General features: G+C 34.7%; 1 protein-coding gene across 2 annotated transcripts in view; it reads left to right on the forward strand.

Annotated features, from left to right (window-relative positions):
• Positions 1-25,571, forward strand: part of CHP1 (calcineurin like EF-hand protein 1) — a 49,089-nt gene that overhangs the window by 1,421 nt on the left and 22,097 nt on the right. For both annotated transcript variants that reach the window (XM_074289332.1, XM_074289331.1), the window contains exons 2-3: positions 7,570-7,642; positions 20,901-20,981. In XM_074289332.1, coding sequence (XP_074145433.1) covers positions 7,570-7,642; positions 20,901-20,981 — 154 coding nt within the window. The remainder of the gene's footprint in view (positions 1-7,569; positions 7,643-20,900; positions 20,982-25,571) is intronic.

Genomic DNA, 25,571 nt, shown 5'->3' on the forward strand with positions numbered 1-25,571 from the left:
CGGTGAGAATTTGTACTTGGAGCTGGCCTAATATCCATATCTGCTCAGCCTGGGCTTAGAGATGATAGAGGACTTTTAAGTAAATCCATAATAATAATAATATTAGCTGACATTTCTGTACTACTACTTTCTAAATTGTTTTATCTACCTGTGTTACCATAATCCAGTCATGTCACCCTTTTCAGTGTTTTTTTACCTATAAATGCATTAGTGTCAATCTCAAAGGGTTTTTGTGAGGGTCAAATGAAATAATATATGCAAATTTTAAACTGATTCGTAAATGTCAGCCACTATTATCAAATCCAGTTCCCTCATTTGATCTTTATAGCAACCTTTATAGCAATTTTTGAGGTAATTGTTTCAGCTATTCTCATTTTCCATACGGAAAAACTCAATAACCTTTGGTCACACAGCTTTCCTAATCTTAAAGTGAAACTTGAATCCAGAACTCTTCCCTGCTTCCCAAGTACAACGCCCTTTCTGTTTTACCAATTGGATGCCCTTACATAGATTATCTCATTTGAGCCTTATCATAACTCTGTGAATTATTACTACAAGTTTTAGCCACACTTTGCACAAGGAAACTTGGCTTTAGAAAGTTTGCTATTCACTCATGATTACACAGCTGGGTTAACTAATAAAATGGATTTCAAACTTCTTATCTCCAGCTTCAGTGCTTATTCCCTTATGCTAGGTGGTATATATGTCCTAAGACTCTGGTTTGAGTTTTCTAAATAAGACCAATATATAGACACAAGTATTGATCCTTTAATGACATCTGCCCCCCAATATTTATACTGTCATCAAAGATAGTTCCTGAATTTTAATCATCTGTATGTAAAACATAGAGAATATGGAATTTTAAATGAGTGATAATCCTCTTGGGGTAAGTAAAATACTTATATATATCTAAATGAGGATTGTGTTGTACAGCTTTATAGACTCTTAGAGGTAGAAGGGGCCTCAGGTTAAACAATCCTATTTCCCACTCTTTGCAGCAATCTCACCTTGTACTGAATTCCTAGTTTCAGTCTCTGTTTAAATACCTTCTGTGAGATGAAATTTACTAACTCAGAACCACAGATTTCTTGAATCTTGAGCAGGAAAGGTGGCTTAGTTAAATGCTTTTGATTTACAGTATTCATTTGGATTCTTAACCCCAACATTCTTTTCATGACTAGTTCTAACTTAGGAATAGAGGTGTATGGAGTTCTTGAGTTCTTCAAGAACTTTATTACATTTAGTAATTCTGGCTTCTGGCCACATTGACAAACTTCCTGTCATCCTGCCCTATTATCAATAGTCACCAGGAAATCAGTTCTTTGAATGTACTCCTCACCTCACTCCACCCCACCCCACCTCTAAAAAACATACCCAATATAAGGAAATGTGAAAGAAATCAAGAAGTTGAAGAGAAGATCCTTTAAAGTAGAAAAGATATTAGCTTAGAACTGTCTTTGAGGAAATAAATAATCTGCATATGGGGAGAGATTAATCAATCTGTCCTAGTAACTATTTTAATTATGCCTATTAAATTTTTGTTATCATTTATTATTCCCAGTTTCTCTATTAGATTCCCTCCTTTCCTCCTCCACCTGTTGCATGCAAACATGTCTCAGTCCTCTTAGAGAAACATTACTTTCCTGTCCATCAGAAAATGCTTTTAGCATGATGAGTGTCGGAGCTTCATCAGATGAAGATCTAAGGGGTGGGCCAGAAAGGTCTCCTAGCTCACCTAGGAGGAATTCTAGCTTGCTCTTTGTTAGAGCAGGAGAGTCAGATAGAAACATCTCTCAAACAGCATATTGACTTAGAAAATCACAAATTGACATCTTATAGGTGGTATACTTGTTTCTTTTATTAAACATTTTTACAATACATTTTAAACTGGAGAGTTTTGCCTTGAGTTTAACACCTTTGTGTTAGAGGACTTGCATAGTAACTCAAGAGTTCAGGACAAGGCCACAGGTATCTTTTTAAAAAGCTTACTTAGTTGTGGAGAAGAGACTGGCAGATATGAAATCATGAAATAGTGGTACAAGATTATCTGTTTCTGCTAAAATTTGTGCTGTACTCTCTTGTAAGGGTTTGCTGATGTAGGCAGCTAACAAAAATAATGAAATACATGAAACCAAAGAACAAGCATTGCTTAAATCTCCTACCCTTAAAAACCATAGGAAAGAATTCTCCAAATCATTAATAAAAGAAGTGTAAAGCCAAATTACACTGGAATTTAACTTCATTGCTAGCAAATTAGCAAAGATTTATTCATGGTGAGAATGCATAATGTTGAAAGGGTTCTAAGAAGAGAGGGACATGGATACATTGTTGGTACAGCTATAAATTGGTCCAACAAGTCTAAACCATAAAATGTCCATACACTTTGAATTAGAGATTCAGGGATAGTTGTCCAGGAAATTAATGATAAAAAGAAAGTCATGATATAAATATTTATAGCAGAACTCTGTGGGGAATGATTAATATTACTATTCTGTATAAAAAATAATGCATTGTTGAATACAGAAAAGCCTGGGAAGACTTACATGAACTTTTTTGAACAAAAGAAAACCAGGGTAATAACATACACAATGATAGCACTGGTGTAATGGGAAATTATCTGCTTATATATGATTTTTGTTTTATTTTCTCTTTATTTTGATAAGAAAGGGTTACTAGTGTGGCACATAAGCTATCTCATCCTACTTTACTCTCACTACCTTACTGACCCACTTCCTTTTCTAGTAATACATGAGTATGTCTTTTTATCAGTTCTGTTCAAGTCAAGAATAATTTTACATCTTTGAAATTCCCCTTATCTATCATATGTTTTAAGTTGGAGAGCACAAATTTGAGGTGGTCTCTGTGAACGCTTTATATTGGAATTGGAAATCATATTCTAAGATTACCTTTCCATAGTTCCAATATGCTTGAAATTCAAATGACCACTTTAGCTGTTTCTCACAATTTGAGCTATTGGCATTAGGTAAAATAATTTTAGGATTACTTCAGTATTATCCATTTTAATGGAACTATAGACCATTTTACTTCCACTGTATCAATACTAATATAAATTAATGTCTAGAGCCGAGGCAGTATTGCATAATGGATAAAATACAAAACATTTAAATTCTGCCTGACATACACTGGCGATGTGACCATGGACAAATCATTTAATTTCTTAGTGCTAGTTTAAGCAATATTTATATTGTCGCTACAATATTGGGCTTATTTTTTTCAGTAGTTCTACTTATTGCCATCTGTTCATATAAGTCATCTTGCTTATTGTTCCTTACAGCATAATAATGTTCCGTTGCATTTGTGTAAATTCATTTAGGTACTACTCCTTGATTTACCACTAAAAGGACGGCTATAAATATATTAGTGTGTAGGGAACCTTTCTTTTTTGTCTACTCTTGCATATGTGCTTAGCAATGGGATCTCTGTGGGTCAAGGGGTATGGATATTTTAGTCACTTTGTTTGCTAATTCCAAATTGCTTTCCAGAATGGTTGGAACCCCGGCATTGACTGTGCCACCATTTGTCATCTTTGCCTGTTTTAAGAGTATCAGCAAAAAAGAATTTTTTTGTTTTGTTTTCACTTATTAATAATTTCAAACAGTCTTTCAAAAATAAGTGTTAATAGTTGTTAATAGTTTGCAGTTCTTTTGAGAACTATTCCATTGTCTACTTTTGTATTGGCTTTTGTGTTTATATATTTCTGTGAGTTTTCCATCTGTCATGGACACCAAGTCCTTGTCAGAGATTTGATTCAAAGATTTTTCCTGCAGGCTGTTTCCCTTCTTATCCTAAATGTGTTCATTTTATTTGTGCAAAAGCTTTTCAATTTCATGTAATCAATATGACCTATTTTGTCTTTTGTAATTGGTTAAAGAACTAATCCCCTGGGGTTAGCTAGGGGGCACAGTAGATAGAGTACCACCCCTGAAGTCAGGAGGACCTAAGTTCAAATGTGATCTCAGACACTTAATACTTCCTGAGCAAGTGACCCTGGGCAAGTCACTTAACCCCAATTGTCTCAGCAAAAACAAACCCCCCCCCAAAAAAAAATTTTTTTTAAGTGAATTCTGAAAAGTCTTAAACCCATTGATCCAGGGATTCTACTGGTGAACATGTATTCCAAAGACATTAATGACAAAAAGAAAAGCTATATATAACATTTCACAAAATATTTATGTAGCAATGGTTTTTGTGCTACCAAAGAATTGGAAATAAAGTAGATGCTCACTCTTTGGAGATTAGACGAGTATATAAAATGAAAAATATTCTATAAGAATATGATTAATATAGAGACGCATAAAAAGGCATTCATGAACTGATGCAGAATTAAGGAAGCGGAACCAGAAGAACAATATATACAATTATTCCAACAGTATGAATGGAAAGAAAAACAAAATTTGAAGAAAATGAAAATGATCAAGATTAGTCCCAAAAAAGTGATAAGAAAATAGCTCCTCCTGTTCCTTTGCAGAAATAGGGTGCGAGATGCCATAAATAATAGCAGATTTTAAAAATACATCAATTTTGTAGAATTTTTTTCTTCCTTCCTTCAAATTTTATAGTTTGGACTATAATGAGAAATATATTTTTTAAAAGATATCAATAAAAAAACTTTTAAGGTTTATTTATTATGTATCTGATGTGAGTCTTATGGCATATTATTTAATTTTGCTGAATTTTTTCTTTATTCTAAGTGATGATTCTCTGAGAGAGAATTGAGAGAAGATACAGTGGGAAATGCATATGATGTGAAAACAAGATAATAAGAGTTTATTTTTTAAAAAATAGTCTACTCTATGTTAGATCAGGAAGGTTTTCAGTATCCAATTTCCTTCTTGGAAAGAGCACAAGATCTAAAATCAAAGGGTTAGTGTTTGAGTCCTAGCTTAGTCACTTTTAGCTGTATAATCATGTCCAAGACTCTGAGCTGAGTTTCCTCATCTGTAATATGGGATTTAAAATAGTTGTCCTTCCCACTTCCAAATATTACTTATAAACTTTAAAATATTATAGAAATGTGAAGTATTATAGTATGAAATGTTTTATTAGAGTAATGAAGAAGCTATCTTTCAATGATCATGAAATTCTCATTTATATTTTGTATATTAAACATTCCCATTTATGCTCCACAAGGAAGCAATTTTAAACTACTGAGGGTCTTCCTTTGGTCACCAAGAATGATGTGGCTATCTGGTAATTGTCCTTAGCTAATGCCTTCTAAGAGAAAAGAGTTAACAGGAAACACAGTAGGGATTGAGTTGATGCCAGTAACTTCCTGAACTTCAGTTCCTTTTAAGGATAGTTTGGAATTGTGCCCAAGTCCACTACACCCCCTTTTTTATCCTCTCAGGGTGTGCTTTCTGTTCACTGTTAGTATAGACTTGGCACCAGCTCAAAGAATAGTATTACCATTTAAGTCCCCAAAGCCCTTTGTAATAGTTTCAATACTGGACTGCCTTTGGAATCCAGGAAATAGGTCTTGGATGACACTTCATTGGAGAATGTTAAATATTGACATTGAATGTGTATTTCCCCAGTAGTTTCATGGTGACCTTGCCCATAGTAGGTGTTCAATAAATATTTATTGAATGAATAATTAATCCCATATGAAGATACCACTTCAAGGTATTGGTATGTTTAAAATAAAATAAAATCTTTAAAAAAAAAAAAAAAAAAGAATTACAAAGTGGTCAGTTGTAAAGAGTGACCCATTTTACAGGTTATAGTGTATAGTGTATATCCCTACAAAGTGCCTTATTGGGAGATGGAGAAGGCAATCTTAAAAGCATCATGGAGAGAATTGTTTTGACTATGAGAGGTTTACACCAAAGAATATCTTTTTGTTTAATTTACTTTCTAAAAGGATGTTAATGTTAGACTGAATGCTAGTGGCGAAATTCTAGGACCGTGGTAGATGAGCCTTCTTTCTGGTTTGTTTGTTTTTGTTTTTTTCCCCTCATTTCTAAAATGTGTTAGCACCTAATGATTGATATCTACTTCAAAGAACTGTTGTAAGCATCAGTTCAAATACTGTAGACTTCTGGTTTTGCTAGAGGAAGCCTCTGGGTATGTTCAGATTTGGGTAGGAAGGGTATTGTCATTTTTCTGGTCTATTTCCTGATCTCTTCAAATTGCTGTACACAAAAACTAGACCATAAGAATAACTCCTAAGGAGACTGTTGGTATCCTGGATTAGTAATAGCTATTTTGTGATGATCTGCCAAATTTTGTCCTGATCCCTTTTCCACTTTACCTTATTTTTCATCTTCACTTTCGGGTGAGTTTTTGTTTTGTTTTTCCTCTGGGGTAAGACTGAGGTGCCTTAGAGAACTAGTTGTGCCTCGGCCCTTATCTGCTCCTCCCCAGTGCAGCCACATCTCTGGCAATGTCCAGCTTTCCTGGGGACTAGACTGTAACAAAGTCCAAGCTGGTCACACCCTCTTTTTTTTTCTTTGTTATTTCTCCTCCCTTATTCCTACTGCACAAAACCTGAATGACTCAAAAAGCCATTTTTAGGGATTCATTTTGTAAAGTTCTTTGTACTTTTGTCATTTGATAGTGATATAAACTTGCTAGTCTGGATTTCTTTTTCTGTGTCTCTGCCTTCCCCAATAGGTTTTAAACTTTCCAAGAGTAGAAACTGTTTCATTGTTACTTATTTTTGTTATCCTCAGTGAATAGGTTCTTAATAAATGCTTATTGTGTGGTTGTTGGTATAACCTAATTCCATAGTTCCCTTACTCCCTGCCATATTAGAAACTATACAATATTCATGCACAATCAAGAAAAAAGGAAACTTATCTTAGGTTGGTTTTAAGGCTAGGGGAATTGTAAGTCTCAAATGGCTGATAAATGAATAAACCCCTATGTAAGAGATAAAAGAATCTACTTATCATTCCTTAATCTTAATGCTTCATCACTTAAGTCATTCACCTAGGATAGTGCCATACTAAAACATCAAACTGATGAATGGATTTGTTTTTGTCATCAATAGATATATTATAAAAAATCAGTAAGAACATAAGAGACCTTGAATTTTTTTTTTCTCTTTTTTAAGGAACATCTGGGTCCCCTTGGCTAAGAATTTATATGGGAAAGAGAACCTTTTAAAATGTATTGCTTGATGACAAGTAGATTTTTAAACCCAAAAATTCAAACCTATAGGCTTGGAACACAAACTCTTGAGTTAATCTATTTATAAGTTAAGCTAAGGACTTAGCCAGATGAAGTTTTAGTTCAGCCCAGATCTTTCTTTAATCATGGCCATATTTGATTGCATTTGATTTATCTTTCATTTTCTAATTCCTTTTGTTCTAGTATCTTTACACACTTAGAAACTTAGTTATTAACTTATTGTGGCAAATTAGATGTGAGGCTTTGTAAAGGAAAAATGAGGCACATAGTTTGTAATTGTAAAATAGTAGAGTCAGGAAGAACAAGTAAACTTGGTCCTAAAATGTTATACAATATAGTAATTTTAATTTTGTGTTTGACTTTGTGGTGGAGAAGACCCTTGCCATATTAATCTAGATCTACTTTTGTATTCCTTAGTCTCCCACAGTCAAATCACCCGTCTCTACAGCCGGTTTACCAGCCTGGACAAGGGAGAGAATGGTACTCTCAGGTAAGCATTGCCTTTTCTTCATTCACTGGACACCATTTTCAAGTGTTCTCTTAAAAATCTACCTTTATAACTAGGGCAGACTATACAGTCATTTTTTAGACCAAGTTACTACTCCTTGAATAATTTCAGTGCATTTGGTTCAATGCATCCCTCCCACAGTGATTTCCTAGGATGCTTGACCAGTGAGATTCACTAGTAACAATAAATTTTATATTTATTGTTTTTATACTTTTCCTTCAGATATTTATTTGGCTGTTTTTAAATCAACATCAGGGTAAAAAATAGTGATGTGTTGCATATTTAAGTATCAGATAAATCTGATTGTTAAACTTCCCCATGGTAGGCTTTCAGTCTTCCAGAGTTGAGCTTGTTTTCTTATGGTAATATAGAGTTATTATAAATTATTTCTTATTGAACTCAGATGAGCATTTCCTCTAGTAGCTGTACATCTTGTTCTCAAATTAAGTAGATAACACACAATGAAACTAGTCTTTTTTAGAGGCTGGTCCAAAGAAGGTCAGGATTTTTATGTACCAGGTTTCTAGCACAATCAATGGAAAATAATAGGGGATTGAGTGTATAGAAAGAATTTTTAACTTTGTAGACTCTGGAAATAAATTGTAGAAAGGAACAGCCTGAGCCATAAGATTACTTGAAGGAATTTCCTTGCAGAGAAAGCTGTAACTTCATTAAAATTAAATTTCAAAACTCAATATTCATTTGCATGTGAAGCAGGCTAGAAATCCTGGTCTGATCATCCATCTCCAAAGACAATTTAGTAATCTCTTTAAATGTAGAAATTGAATAGCAATCTTCATTTGAAAAGCAAACCACGTTTAAAAAAAAAAAAAAAAAAAAAAAAAAAAGAACTAGCCTTCTTCAAGCCAGTTTCAAATTAGTTCCTTTTTTCTTTGTGAGAGACAATTTTTTTTGCCTTTTTTTTTTCTTTTTTTTTTTTTTTGCTGAGGCAATTGGGGTTAAGTGACTTGCCCAGGATCACACAGCTAGGAAGCGTTAAGTGTCTGAGATCTGATTTGAACTCAGGTCCTCCTGACTTCAGGCCTGGTGCTCTATCCACTGCACCACCTAGCTGCCCCAGGGTCTGGTTATTTGAAGGGAAAATTGTGCTAGGACTTTTGGAACATCCTGTATAGTTTTGGGAATCTTTGATCCAAAGTGATAGTTAAATTCAAAAGGAAAGGAAAAAAAAAATCTTAGAACTTTGTGAAGCACCAGAACGAAGGAATGGTAAGTGGGGAATGATCCAAGAAGTAAAATTGGGGAAGGAATGGTCAGGCAAATTGGGAGAAAACCAGAAGAAAGCAATGTCATGGAAACCAAGGCCAGAGGATCAAGGAGGATGTGGTAAGCACTATGGCCTCAGCTACAGAGGAATCACTCAATGAGCACTGAGGGGAAATAAAGCACACGTTAGATTCATCAATTAAGGGTTCCTTGAACAATTTGGAAAGACCAAGTTGATTTTAGTAGTGTGGCCAAAAAATAGATTGCAAAGCAGTAAGAAATAAATGAGGAATAAAAAAGTAGAAAAAGTGAGTATAAATAGCTCTTTCTCAGAGTTTGGCTATGAAAGAGAAGAATGAATAAACATTTGATAAGTGCATACTATATGCAAGTACTACTAGGTGTTTGGAATAGAGATACCAAAATGGGAGTCCCTGCCCTTAAAAAAGATTATATTTATTGGGCAAAATTATAAGTACATTTAACTATGCAAAAATATATGCCTAACTATCTAAATATACTGACACACATGTATACCTATGCATATATATGAATTGAGGAGCAAGCATTAACAATTAGGGATCAGGAAAGGGCTTAATTTAGCAGGTAGCAAATAAGAAAGGAGTACATTCCTAGCATAGAAACAGCCAGAACAAACACAGAGATGGGCAGTGTAATTTCATATGTGAGGAACTGCAAAAAGGCCAATTTGATAGGTCCACAGATTTTGTAGATGAGAGTCACCATAATCTAGAAATACAGACTCAAATCAGATTGTAAAAAGCTTTAAAGAGCAAATGGAGGAGTTTCTTTTGACAATTATATGGAAGATGGATTAGCATGAGGAGATCTCAGGCAAGCAGACAAATTATAAAACTTTACAGGAATACCTAGGAGAAGCAGTCAGAAAAAGTATTGTGGGAATTGTACTAGTAAAATGTCTTCCTGGCTTAACAATTTTTTTTTTCTTTTTTGCTGAAGCAATTGGGGTTAAGTGACTTGCCCAAGGTCACACACTAGCTTAACAATCTTGAATTAAATCTCCCTGTTCTGAATAACATTAAGAATGTGTGTCCTTGGTAGATAAACTTCTTATGCTTGCTCATTATATGTCTTCTAGATGTTAAATCCCTATGCAACTTAATTTAATTGTTGCTCCTGATCTGCTGATCTCTGTTGAAAAGTAATCCTTAAAAATTTCTAGTTACTTGGAAATTATACAAGGAAAAGACACAACCATCTGTGATAAACATTTGCCTGGTAGATTGGATAATTTCCTTAAATTCTTTTTAGTCCTGCTTTTTTGGTTCTACTCTAGTATCTGACTTATTTCAGAATCCTCCAGTAGCTTTGACTTTGATAGAATTGAGTTCTACCTAATTCCCAAAATAGAGATGAAATGGTAATAATAACCTCCATTTATAAATGTTAATAAAGATAAGTTAATTCACTCAGCTTTGGAAGAGCTGAGCTTATTTGACAAGTGAGTGTAAACTCATCTAGTTGTGTTTATTTGAAAGCCCGAGCAGAGCTTCCTGTCCATCTACCTTGAACCTCTTGGGACATCTTGCCATCCTACTTTTAATTCCCCTTTCCTCCCCACTTCCTCCTCTTTCTGTAGTAATAGAAATCAGAGCAATACTACTATTGCTTCTGAAAAGGGCGTGATTAGCTTCTAGCTCCACTTAACACCATCCCTGTGACTATCTTGATGAAAACTCATTTTTCTCACCACCCCTCCTTATATGATTTGTCTCCTCTGTTAAAACCATCAGGATCTTGAGGACAAGAACTGTTTAACTTCAATATTTGCATCCCTAGTGGGATATCACCCATATTATAGCTGTTTGAGTGCTTTTTCATTCATTCATACTCAGGTACTAAACTCCAAGAAAGGTTATTATGGTTAATAAAATCTCATCTATTTAAACATGAGGATGAAATATAAATGAGACACTGCATTAATTGATTCAGAAAGCCTCAGATTTTATTCTCTTATTAAAAGTGTCTTTTATATTAAGCTATTATTTACTACCCTTCTGTGATTTCCAATGTAAAATGAAGATAATATTTGATCTCCTTATTTTGACAGGGTTATGGGGATCAAATGAGATGATAAAGCCATTTAATAGATGAGAAAATGTTCTGTATACAGTACGTATTTAGTACATTTTTATTGAATTGTTGACATACTATACAAATGTAAAATGTTATTGTTATGAACTATATAGAGATGTGGTTTTCTTAGCTAACTGTGACTATTAGAAGAAATGGGGAAAGGGAGTTTTATCTTTTCATTGAGTATAGAATTATCTAAAATGCATTAATTTCCTATAGAGGCAAATAGGTGAATAATTGACTAAAAAAAATAGTGTTTGGTTGTTTGGACTTGGGCTTAAAATATAAAAATGATGGCTATTTGGTAAGTAGGGAGAAAATATCTGCTTAGAGATTTGCTTATCTGATCCAAAGAGCCTTAAACAGAAAAGGGAGAGTGAAGGAGACAACTACTAGACCAAAACCAAAAAAGCAATGTGTTTGTTGGAGGAAAAACCAGTAATGAAAAGTTATAGTAATTTACAGAAAATAATAGGAAAGAAAACCAAATTGTTTTCATACCCACAGATCAACATATTAATATACAAATCGTGGGGTAATACGTTGATATAGACATTTCTTAAAGACAAAAATGTAACTTCATAGACATCACTAAGATCCACAATTGAGTGGAAATTAATTTATAACTGGCTATGGGCAAAAGAAGAGTATGCAGCAAAAAGCAGCAAAGTGGTATTGTGGAAGAAAAAAATTTATTCTCTATGAAAATTCAAATACCTGAGGGAGGAAGTACAATAGAGAGTATATAGGTGAAAATTAAAGAAGAGTTAAAAATTATTTCAGAGTTAGAATCAATTATAGGGACCTGCCTAAAAACAAAAATGGACTCTGAATTCCTTATACACATCACAAGGCTGACAAAGCCAATTTTCTTGGTATCACAAGTATTTATATGACAAAAGCAATATAACTAATACATTCTTGACTTTCCTTACTAATTATTTTATCTTGCAGAAGGTAAAAGCAATAAGAATTGGTATTATAGATCTAATTTTGTTCAATAAGGAAGAACTAATAGAAGAAATAAAAATATAGGACTTAACATGATGTATAAATTTGTAATAGATAAGTAGATTGACCAATATAGTTTATGCTATCCATTAGACTTTAGGAGAATAGATTTTGAGGAATACAGAGAAAGATAAATTTAATATGAGATGATAACAAAGAAGTTTGCTTACAAGGGATTCGGGGATGGAAAAGGGAGAGAATGTACATAAGTCCCTTGAGTGGAAAAGGGGGAAGGGAGGATACAGATACACTATGGATCGCCCTGTGATACTACTGGTTTAGCAAACAATCTACTAATGTGTCTTGGTTGCCTCTAGTGCTAAGAGCTTTTGACTAGTTCATGACATATGTCAGAAGCCAAATTTGAACCAGATTTAAAGCAAAGCTGCCTGCCATCTTTTTTTGTACAGCCAGTGTGCTAAGAATGGTTTTAATATTTTAAAATACGATTTATATTACTATGGCTTTCCAGCCATACTTTGCAGAAAGGAAAGACTTTAAAAAGACTGGTATAGCTATCAAGTTGCTTATGAAAGGACTTTATTTTTAAAGCAGATACTGGAAAAAATAGGTGGACCAGGTAACTGAAGTTGAATGAAAAAGTATAACATTTTCTTTTGAAAAAAATCTCAGTGAGACTAGAGTCTAGATTACCTTAAGGTACCAAAAGTGTCTTTTTTTAAAGCTCTTTTGGAATCAAGAGGAGGAACCATGAACAAGGCAAAAATGGGAGGGGAATAGAATGATGTCTGTCCTTTCTCAACCAAGGAGAATGAGTTTCACAGTGGAAAGGATAGAATAAAAATGGTTAACAAGTAATTAGAATCCAAGGTAAGTGAAATAAGAGTATCTATGATACTGATGAGTCATAAGATTTTGAAAGAAGTTTCTAATAATGCTAAAAACACAATGTTCTTTTAGGAATTGAAGAAGTAGAGAGGTACCTTGGGACTAAAGTTGGGCAAGTATAGCACCATTTTTCTAAAAGGAAGAAAAATAGATCCATTAAGCTGCAGACAAATGAAATAGATGTTGGTTTCTGGAAAAATTGGGGGGCAGATTGTTAAAAGAACAGCTTTGTGACCATCTTGCCCAACTCACTACTTTGCATCCCTAAATCTCAACAACAGATGGATTGGATTAAAAGGATTTTGAAATTCCTTTTAGCTCCAAGTTTCTGACACTTAAGACCTCAGAGTGCTGGAACAATGGATAATAATAATAATGGCTAGCATTTGTATAGCACTTTTTACAAAGTGACTTACAAATATTATCTCATTTGATCCCCACAATAACCCCTGGGAGAGAGATGCTATTATTAACTTCATTTTACAGATGAGGCAATTAAGAAAGACAAAGATTAAAAAATTTGTCCAGTTACACAACAGGTCTTCCTGATGCCTAATCCTGCTTCTATTAAATGGCCCACTATTTTCATCTAAAAATATGAAATCTAATGGGGATAAATATAAAACCCTTAAATGTAGGTTAAAAATTAACTCTGCAAGTACCAGATTAAGAAGACAAAGACAAAAAGTTTGGATGAAGTAAACTTGAGGGTTTTAGTGAATTTTGAACGATAAAAATCTCCAATTTGGTGCCACAGTTGCATCCCCATTCCATTGTAGCATGTGGGACTTACATGCACTGATGCTCCATGGCAGTTACTAAGACCAGAATGAAAGAACTTTTTTGTTTGTTTTTAAGAGAGAAAAGTTATCTGGAATGAGCAAACAAGTTTTAAATACTAAGAGAAGTTTGTTTGGTGAAGCCAGAATTCATAGGGTAAAACCAAAAGACTCAGCATGGAATCATCAGTCAGTAGTGAATTAAATATATGTTAAGTTTCTACTGTGTGTCAGGCACAAGAATGCAATAAGAAAGAAAGAAAGACAGTCCCTGCCCTCACAAAGTTTGTAAACTAATGGGAGGAAGACATAAAAGAACACATAAAAAGATGTTGAAAGGGAAGGGATGCTATATCAGAGGATACCCAGAGCAGAAGCATGATGTTAATGTTTTATGTTATTGAAATCAAGCAGAGACCATGAAGGGCTCAGAGAATGCACCCTGAATCAGTCAACATGCTGATGAGCTTATGGGGAAGGAAGTCATAAAACTGCCAGTGGAAAATGAAGACATAGTGAGAGTGTGTATAGAAGCTGTTCAGTGTAAGCAGAACCTATATAAAATGGAAACACTGTGCCCTCAGGGAGCTTACATTCTATAGAGCAAAGCAACATAAGTAGAGAGAGAGAAATGTTCATAATGTACATAGAGTAATTAGGAAGGAAGCACTAGCAGCTGAAGTTCAGGAAAGGATTTATAAAGGAAATAAAATTAGTAATGAAGGAAGTTAAAAATTCTAAAATGCAGGTAGTGTGTTCCTGCCATAGAGGTGACTAGAGCAAGTAGGCCAGCTTGATTAGAGCTTAGAGTTACTTACAATAAATCTGGAAACATCTCCCTACCTTTTCTTGGTCTTCTCCCTTGGGATAAGTGTGGCTTCAGACAGAAGGAGCCAAAATAATCCAGTGCTCCGAACAAGAGAAATGATCATTAATGTGGTCCTGATCAGACCACATCATGTCCAATTCCAAATGCCATAGTATTTTCTCTTTTATAAAAAATAAAAACTAACATTTATCTAAGTCTTTAAAGTTACAAAGTACTATGCTTACATCATCTCATTTGAGTTTCACAGTGACTTTGAGGTAGATAGCTCAAAAGGGCTTTTGTGGTTTTCCTGAAGTCACAAAGTGAGAAATGTCAAAGGCAGAACTCAGATCTAAGATTTCCTCGTGCCAGGCCCAGCATTATTCACCATGGAATGCTGCTTTTCCTGTTTTGACACATTAAGTATTTCTCAAGAAAAATTCCTCTGCAAATTATATTCAGCCTCCTAAATAATTATGTTACCAATTCATTAGCTCCTTTCATCTTTGACTTTTTGATATTAACATTGATTTGTATTTCACTGGAGTTTTGTTGCTTCTTCATGTTGACTTCCCATTACATTAATAGATTATAATGTGGTCATCCATTTCCCCAATCATAGATTCACAGATTCAGAGTTAAACTAGATGACTTCTAAGGTTCCCTTTAAAGAGATCTTAAAGGATATTTACTATACTCCCTCCCTCAGCCCTCATTCCTTTTTTTTTTTAAACAGATGAAGAAACATGACTCCCAAAAGTATTTTCTCATTTGGGTTGTAAGTAGCAGAAATTAGATGTAAGCCCAAGTCTTCTAACTCCAAACGTGGCATTCTTGACACCTTACCATGTTGCTGGGTACATTTTGTTCCTAGATTTTTGTCACCATAAATAGTTCCACTCAATATTTTTTAGTACATAGAGGTCTTCTGATAACATCAGTGATCTTTTCAGTGGTGAAATCTATGGGTCAGAGGCAGGAACAATTTAGCAATTTTTCTTTCATAATTTTAAATTGTTTCCTAAAGTGGTTGAATTGTTTTGCAGCTTTAATAGCAAAAAATTGTTTTTCTTGACTTCCCATAACCCTTCCATATGCTATCAACTTTTGCATTATCATAGTTTTCAAATGCTTTAAAGGTTATCTTGTGTCAGTATGATTAGATTATTCTCTGTGGTCCTAAAAAAGCAAAAGTAACGTTAGTGAGTAGAAGTTACAGCAAGGCTATAGTTAAGGAAAAACTTTTATTAATTAAAGATGATCAATTAATATTAAGTCTGCATTGTGCCAAAATACAAAGAAAGATAAAGTCCCTCTTAAGGAGTTCACAAAGTAACAGAAAAGGTGATATGCAAACAACTATGGACAAAAAAGATACTGACAGGATAAATTGGAACTAGTCACTAGAAGGAACGCATTAAAAGAGGGGTATGGGAAATACTTTCTATAAAAGGTGGAATTTTAGCATTTGGAGAGAGAAAAGCCTGAGAGATGAGATGAGGAGGAGAAGTTCAGGCAAAGGGATTGCCAGTGAAAATGTACAGTTAGGAAATGGAGTGTCTTCTTTGAGAAACAGTAAAAAGAGCTCAGTGTCCTGAGCCCAGAAGGTAGGACTGGAGAAGTACTTTTGAAAATCATCAGCATGGAGATGATAATTGAATCCATGGGAAATCACCAAGTGAGTAGTGTTAAGGAAAAAGAAAAGAATACCTAGGACAGATCCCTGTGAGGAACCCACATGTGGAGTTAGCAGATTTGTCCTGGATGAAGATCCAGCAAAGGAATCCTCAGGTAGAAAGAGAATCAGGAGAGTGAAATTATGAAAACCTAGAAAGAAAAGAATATAATGAAAAAGAACCTTTGACATCATCAGAAGCTGTTGAGAATGCAGACTGATAAAAAAAAAATATTATATTTAGCAATTAAGAGCTCATTAGTAATTTTGGAGAGAAAAGTTTTAGTGAAATGATGAAGTTGAAAACCAGGTTGTATAGAGTTAAGAAGAAAGAAAAGAAGCATTTATTATAGATAGCCTTCTCAAGGAATTTAGCTACAAAAAACTGAGGGAGCGGTATGGGACTAGAGCAAGTGTGGGATAGATCAAGTGAGGGGGTTTGGATCATGGAAAAAATACAGGCATGGTTGTAAGCAGTAAGGAAGCAGCCAGTAGACACAGAATGAAGAGGAGGATAGAGGGAACTGTCTTCTGGAGAAGATGGGTAGAATGGGATCACTTGTACATGTAGAGAGGTTTGCCTTAAGAAGAAAAACTGTCACCTCCTAATTTGAGACAGATAAAGATAGTCATAGTAGCAGAGGGCATCTAGTAAATTTGAGCTGAGGATCAGAGAATTTGGGAGCTTCAAGTGACTTGAGTTCTTTCAGTGAAAGTTATGGCAAGATTCTCAGCTGAAAGAATGGGAAAGCTGTGGGAAGTTTGAGAAGGTATGAAAAGAAAGTCAACCAACAGGAATGAAAAGGTTTGTAAAAGTTCCTGTGGTCATTGAAGTAGGTTGACATAAGAAAGATATAGGGATATAGGTGTATGAAATTAAAGAGCTCTCCAAAAAGGGAGCAAGCTTTCTGGAGAGGTGGTGAATTTCCATCAATACGGATGATTGGTTTTTGAAAATGTTGTGGAAGGAATTTGTACTAAAAGAATAAGACTGGATTTTATGGGGAAGATTGTCTTGTCTTACCGATGTACACTTTTATAAATGAAATTCCAGAGCAAGAAAAAGAATTCTTAATGTAGAGATAACTTATATAAAGTCCACATCCATAATAGCTGCATGTCTGGTACTCTACCCTCCCACAGAGAATTTTTTTTATTAATTTTATAATTATAATTTTTTTGATATTTCATATGTATGGGTAATTTTTTTACAACATTATCCCTTGTACTCACTTCTTTTCCGAATTTTTCCCTCCCTCCCTCTACCTCCTCCCCTGGATGACAGGCAATCCCATACATGTTACATGTGTTACAGTATATCCTAGATACAATGTGTGTGTGTAAAACTGAGTTTCTTGTTGGCATGGTAAGAATTTGATTCAGAAGGTAAAAGTAACTTGGGTAGAAAGACAATAGTGCAAACAGTTTACACTCAATTCCCAGTGTTCCTTCTCTGGGTGTAGCTGATTCTGTCCATCATTAATCAACTGGAACTGAATTAGATCCTCTCTATGTTGAAGATATCCACTTCAATCAGAATACATCTTCACAGTATCGTTGTTGAAGTGTGTATCTCCTGGTTCTGCTCATTTCATTCAGCTTCAGTTCATGTAAGTCTCTCCAAGCCCCACAGAGAATTTCTTTACCAAATAGAATACTGGTTAAATCTTAAGTTTTGTCATTTTAAGTCATGATGATTTGTGACTTTCATATAAATCCGTGAGAAAAATAAAACTAAATGGGCCTACAGAGGTATCAGATTCCCTTAGGGGAACTAACCTTGTGCTAAGGTACAGGAATCATTAAGCCAAGTAATATACCATGCTTATGCTCCTTAGTCCAATAACTCTTTCAGTATTGACTATTTAACTTACATGCTAGTAGTGCCATTGAAAAATGTCAAAGTACAAGGTTCAGGCTCTCATTCATATATGAAATTGGGGTGAGCTGAAATGAAAATCCAAAGCTGGGGCCCTTTTTCAGACTGAGTGTAAAGGAAAATGCTTACCAACCACTTAATACTAGACTTATTTAAACTTGTGCCTTTTTTTTTCTGTTGAAATTACTTAAGGCTGGTTAGATATTAAACTGAAGTTTATGACTCTTGCAATTCAAATTAGTCTTAATCCACCTCCAAGAATCAATGCCTATCTTTTTCCTAAGATTCCCACTTGTCAAACAACCAATAGCTACATTTTGAAGATAGTGTGGCTTCTACAGTAGAGATTTTTAAATTGTATGCAAGGTTTTTAGTAACTTTTGTTACATTAACAGCATCAGGAGTTTATTCTCTTTCTTTTTTTTTTTAACTTTATTAATTACAAAAACCAACTCATGACTAATTTCTTCTGATTCATTCATTAATATTTTTTTAAAAAACATTTCTCACCAGAGGAAAAACCCAGAATCAAAATTTAGATACATCATCATACTATTACCAAAAGATCTATAGCTAGTACGGACCTCAAAATTCATTAAAATTCACAAAAAAGTAATTATGACCCAGAAAAATAAGGCATTTGCCTGAAGTTACATAAGTAGTGGGATCATAAAAGGTAATGAAAAGTCAGCACGTGCCTCAAATTAAACTTTTTAAATTACCTTTCCTCTCCCCCACCTATTCATCGTCATATAATTTCCATCAATAGCATTACCATTTCTTCACCCATAATTCAATTTTTATAGTTTTTTTTTGTTTGTTTGTTTTTTTACTCAACTTCAGTTTTCAAATCCTTTAAGATTTATCGAGTAATATCTTTCATGTCTCTTCTCTTCTCTCTGTTACTATCTTAGTAGAGATTCCATGACAGCCCTACCAAATGCTCTGGACTCCTCATAGAAAAAGAGGTTATATTTATTTTGCTTACTTCCAAAGGGCAAAACTAGGAACTCTGGTTGAAATTTGCAAAGACTCCCATTCATACAAATAAAAAAAATTTCTTATAGCTAGTATTGTCCAAAAATAGAATGGGCTACCTCCAAAGATAAGGGAGTAAGCTCCCAGCACCAGAAGTCTTCATGTTGTAGAGGTAATTCTTGCTGACATGGGTGTTAGACTAGATGACTATATAAATGTTAGTATTTATCATCTTTATCTTTCTAATTTTGAGGTTCTATGGTTCTCCATGTCTGCCACATAATGCTGTGGAGAATAGTTTGGTTTAATCAATCATTAACTAAAATTTAAGCTTCAAAAGAAATTGGTTAAAATTCACTTTTGTGTGAAATAGAGGCATATCCAGTTGACCAGCAGCAATAGGTCTTTGGAATGATTATTTTGTATTTAAGTAATTTTTATCTTGTAAAGTAACCTCAAAATTCTTTGATATATTTTGTCCTCAGAGCATCCCTTAGAAAGTTGCCTAATTTTGCAGAAAAAAACATGGAGATCCAGGACGACAAAATTATTTTTTTAGGAAAAAGTTCTTATTTCACTTTTTCACTCAGTATGAATTGTTTGACTCTACCTGACATCTTTTCTTATATTCTTAATTTACACATAAAGATAACTTTATAATCTCAAAATATGACATTGAATGGAAAGTATATATAATTTTCTTTTGACCTTACCCTCAGGTCTCAACAGTTTGCTTACATTTAACCAATATGTATTAAATGCCTATTATGGTCAGGACATGGCATTACTCAAGGCTCTGGAGGAGCTACACAGATTAAGGTACCTACCTGCCCTCTTGGAGTTGATAATTTAGATGGGAGGATGCAACACAAACTCAACTATAGTATAAAACAGAACAAGATAAGTGCTTTGCTTAGGTATATAAACCAAGTTTTATGTGAAGTCCAAGCTGAGGGATCTCAAAATATCAGAAAAGGTATTCTTCTTCTTAGAGGAAGCATTTGAATTGGGTTTTGGGGGAAGAATTTCAACAAGCAAAGATGGGGGAGAAGGGGATAGAAGAGGAGACTTTCCAAGTGCAGAGAGTGGCATAAACAAAGATATAATTTGACTGGAGCATATGATTATGATGAGGAGCCACATAAAATAAGATTGAAAAGGTAGAGTGGCTTAAAATTCGTGGAGGAGGGAAAGGGCTGAGTAGTAGTGATACAATCAGATATCTCATAAAGACTAAACTGCCATTAGGAACTGGCTCTAGAGTTTTGTGAAATACTGTATTTTGTGTAAAATATTTACTACAGCAAAACTTATTGGAGATAATTCTAATTACTCAATTTTTTGAGGTTTAATTTTTTTCCTCTAATTTACAAGTGGTGGGGCAGGCTAAAATAAAACCAGAGTAAAGAAGCTGCCTATTATTTCGTGTTATTCTTTCTATAGATATAAACATTGCCTAAGTAGCCCTTATATAGCAGTGGAGCCAGAGTTCTGCTTTCTTTGCTATTAATTAGGAGTAAGAGGGCTGTCTGTAAATTTTTGCTTAGAGAACCAAAATTTCAGGCTAGCTATGCATTTGCTTGATGATGGCATCACTTTTGCTGTAAACTGTCCTGATTGAACTGGAAATAAAATAGGAATGCCTAGGGAATCATTAACTTGTAGGATTAGTATTTGCCTAGAAATTAGTTTCCTTAATAAAGCAGGTGCCAAGTTCACTGGAGTATAGCATAATCAAATCTGGCTTCTTCCTGCTTCTCAGAGTTGTTGAAGGAAGAACATTTGGCACCTTTTACAGTACTATATCCTGCAGTTGTTCAACTACATTTGCCATATAAGTACATTTCAGAAGGTGAAAAGTGTGATTTGGGTCAATGCATTCTTACTTAAGGTGGATTTTTTTTCTAATTGGGTAGCCGGGAAGACTTCCAGCGGATTCCAGAGCTTGCCATCAACCCCCTGGGGGATCGGATCATCAATGCCTTCTTCCCTGAGGGGTGAGTTTTTCCCTTGGTAGGTAGTACCTTTGCCTCTATGAAGGTCTAATTTAAAATGGCTTTGGTGGTTACAATCTTATTAGAATTGCTCTCCAGTTCCAGACCTCTCCTCCTAATGTTGCTCTGTCTTAAGTATCACAAAACCTAGATTTGCTAGAATCAAACTGGGTATAACATTGCCTCTAAGTTGTATGTTAGAAAGTGTTCGGAGATAAGCTATCAGAAGTAAATTTATGAGAAACTGAACAATCTGTAAAACAGTTTTTAGATTGGTCTTGACAAAACAGACTTTCCTGGGTCATTATATTCCTTAAAGTTTCTTAAATTGTGGGTCTTTACCCAAGTGTGTAATTGAATGTGGGGGTCCCTAAAAATTTGGCAACAACAAAAAGTTTCTTGACAGGCAACAACCACAAAATTAATTCAGACTCAATCTTTTAATGAAACCGAGGTATTTCTGGCAGTACTTACATCATTGGACTTCATTGAATTCTTGGTTCTAAACATACCATGTGTACTTTGCACTGCTTGTGCTCTCACACTATGCAGTACCAAAGAACACTGCCAGAAATACCTCAGCTCAGATTTGAAATAGAATCGAGTAAAAATTTCTCAGTCAAAAAGAGGTCATGAGTAGAAAAAGTTTAAGAAACTCTATTCTGGAGGATCTCTAGGACCATTTTGATCTGCTTTTTCTTTGCCCTGCCAACTATGTTTTATCCCTTCTCTGAACCATAACATTTCTTAGATAGAGGCAATATTTAGTGCCCTTTATAATGGTCAAACAACTGTTGTTTTTAAAGGGGGGGAAAATGAGAAAGAAAGAAAAAACAACCAAAGAAGAGCAAGAAAAAAAGATGAAAGGAGATAAAATATTATGTTTTTATTCACATTCAGTCTCCATAGTTCTCTCCCTGGATGCAGATGGCTCTTTCCATCCCAAGTTTATTGGAATTACCTTAAGAGTCACCTCATTGTTGAAAAGAGCCAAGTCCATCACATTTGATCATCACATAATCTTGTTACTGTATATAATATTCTTTTGATTCTATAATACTTCACTTAGCATCAGTTCCTGTGAATCTTTTTCAGGCCTTTCTGAAATCAGTCTGCTCATTATTTCTTATAAAACAGTAATATTCCATTACATTCATATATCATAACTCAGGGGTTCTCAAACTACAGTCCATGGGCCAGATGCGACCCGCTGAGGATGTTTATGTGGCCTGCTGGGTTATGGCAAATGGGCTGAGAGGCGGAGACAGAGTGTGAGGTTTTGTTTTTGCTATAGTCCGGCCCTCTAACAGTCTTGAGGGACAGTGAACTGGCCCCCTATTTTGAAAGTTTGAGGATCACTGCCATAACTTATTCAGCCATTCCTCAGTTTATGGGAAATTGCCACACTATTGTTTCTAAATCTCATCACTCTACCCACACTTTCTCATGTAATCCATTTCTTCTCCTTCCCCCACTTCAGGTATCCTGTGGTAGAGTTTCTGTCTGTCAGAGGGTGAGGTACATTAGGAAGCATTACCACAAGATGCACAAGACAAGTGTTCCTATCCTAAATCTCATCTCACTTGATTATTTCTAATATCCCTCCACTTGCCGATTAAGATACTTGATGGTGCTCCCTAGATTCATCTAGTCAAATGACCCTAAAATCAAAATTATAATTTTTTTGGAACCAGCAAGGCTTTCAGATTTCTTCTGTGCTTTTCACTTAATAGATGCTCTGTAACTATTTGTTGTTTTGATTATGAAACTTTAAAATCTTTAATGTGTATCTAGGTGCTGGTATTTGGCTTTATTTGTGTGAATAAAGACTATAATATAACTTTATACTGAACAGTCTTCTTACACAATCACTTTCTGTCTCCATGTCCCAAGTGAAACTGGGACTAAGAACAAAAATTCAAGTAAGTGCTGATTCTCTGTTGTGAAACAGTTCTACCCAGGACAGTAAATGTAAATGCCTAGTCTGGAAGTTTTGATATCTAAGATTATCAGCAAAGGAATTTTTTAGTTAGTGAGGAGAAAAAAGAATGGGAAAATTGGTAGCTATCTTGTTTAATCAGATACTGAATCTAAAGAAAAAGTTAAAGGAGGATGATTCATGTTGATAATATTTTCCCAAAGCTTCAAACTTTGCTCCTCTGCATACTAATCTAGTTCATTTCAGGTTCAGCCCTCTACATATAATCTTTCCATCTCCTGATGCAGAGCTAACATTGAAAGCTAGGTTTGCCCAGTATTCAAGCAAGTTTTATTGAGAAAAGAAAAACCTTGTTAAACAACTCATTTAAATTTATCTATGTTTTCATGCCTTATAAGAATCCTCAGATAATGCTGATAGGAATGTTGTAAATAGATATTGAGTCTAAAAAACTTTAAACTCAGAAGGCTGGTTCATGCAGATAAGACTCTCTAAATCTTAAGTTTGTCAGCCAACAAATCAATTTCTACTATGAGTACAAGTATTACTTGTATTTGTGGCACTGATTGCCCATTTTCTTTCATTCTTTTTTAAAAAATTATCATAGCTTTTTATGACAGAACATATGCATGGGTAATTTTTCAACATTGACCCTTGCAATCACTTCTGTTCCAACTTTTCCCTTCCTTCCCTCCATCCCCTTTCCTAGATGGCAGGCAGTCTCATACATGTTAATTATATTAAAATATATCTTAAATACAATATTTGTGTACATATTTACACAGTTATCTTATTGCACAAGAGAAATCGGATTTAGAAATGTAAAAATAACCTGGGAAGAAAAACAAAAATGGAAGCAGTCCCCACTCATTTCCCAGTGTTCTTTTGCTTGGTGTAGCTGGTTCGGTTCATCATTGATCAATTGGAACTGATTTGGATCCTCTCATTTTTTTTTTTTTTTTTTATTAATTTTATGATTATAAAAAGATTTTTTTTGACAGTACATATGCATGAGTAATTTTTTTTTTTACATTATTCCTTGTATTCATTTTTCCAAATTTTCCCCTCCCTCCCCTAGATGACAGGCAATCTCATACATATTAAATGTGTTACAGTATATGTGTGTAAATCCAATTTTCTTGTTGCACGTTAACAATTGGATTCCGAAGGTATAAGTACCCTGGGTAGATAGACAGTAGCGATAACAGTTTACATTCAATTCTCAGTGTTCCTTCTCTGGGTGTAGTTGTCTCTGTCCATCATTGATCAACTGGTAGTGAGTTGGATCTTCTTTATGTTGAAGACATCCACCTTGGATCCTCTTATTATTGAAGATAGCTACTTCCATCAGAATTGATCCTCAATATAGTATTGTTGTTGGAGTGTAAAATGATCTCCTGATTCTACTCATTTCACTTAGCATCAGTTTATGTAAGTCTTTCCAAACCTCTCTGTATTCATTCTGCTGGTCATTTTTTTTTTTTTTTTTTTTTTTATTCATTTTTCCAAATTATCCCCTCCCTCCCTCCACTCCCTCCCCCCGATGGCAGGTAATCCCATACATTTTACGTGTGTTACAATATAACCTAGATACAATATATGTGTGTAAATACCATTTTCTTGTTGCACATTAATTATTAGCTTCCGAAGGTATAAGTAACCTGGGTAAATAGACAGTAGTGCTAACAATTTACATTTGCTTCCCAGTGTTCCTTCTCTGGGTATGGTTATTTCTGTCCATCATTGATCAACTGGAAGTGAGTTGGATCTTCTTTATGTTGAAGATTTCCACTTCCATCAGAATACATCCTCATACAGTATTGTTGTTGAAGTGTATAGTGATCTTCTGGTTCTGCTCATTTCACTCAGCAACAGTTGATTCAAGTCTCTCCAGGCCTCTCTGTATTCCTCCTGCTGGTCATTTCTTACAGAGCAATAATATTCCATAACCTTCATATACCACAATTTACCCAACCATTCTCCAATTGATGGACATCCATTCAACTTCCAGTTTCTAGCTACAACAAAAAGAGCTGCCACAAACATTTTGGCACATACAGGTCCCTTTCCACTCTTTAGTATTTCTTTGGGATATAATCCCAATAACAGCAATGCTGGGTCAAAGGGTATGCACAGTTTGACAACTTTTGGGGCATAGTTCCAAATTGCTCTTCAGAATGGCTGGATTCTTTCACAACTCCACCAACAATGTATCAGTGTCCCAGTTTTCCCACATCCCCTCCAACATTCATCATTATTTGTTCCTGTCATCTTAGCCAATCTGACAGGTGTGTAGTGGTATCTCAGAGTTGTCTTAATTTGCATTTCTCTGATCAGTAGTGATTTGGAACACTCTTTCATATGAGTGGAAATAGTTTCAATTTCATCATCTGAGAATTGTCTGTTCATATCCCTTGACCATTTATCAATTGGAGAATGGTTTGGTTTCCTATAAATCAGGGTCAGTTCTCTATATATTTTGGAAATGACACCTTTGTCAGAACCTTTCCTTTTAAAAATATTTTCCCAATTTGTTACTTCCCTTCTAATTTTGTTTGCATTAGTATTGTTTGTACAGAAACTTTTTAGTTTGATGTAATCAAAATCTTCTATTTTGTGATCAATAATGATCTCTAATTCTCCTCTGGTCATAA

Source organism: Sminthopsis crassicaudata, chromosome 2, assembly GCF_048593235.1.
Source record: "Sminthopsis crassicaudata isolate SCR6 chromosome 2, ASM4859323v1, whole genome shotgun sequence".
Classification (NCBI taxonomy): domain Eukaryota; kingdom Metazoa; phylum Chordata; class Mammalia; order Dasyuromorphia; family Dasyuridae; genus Sminthopsis; species Sminthopsis crassicaudata.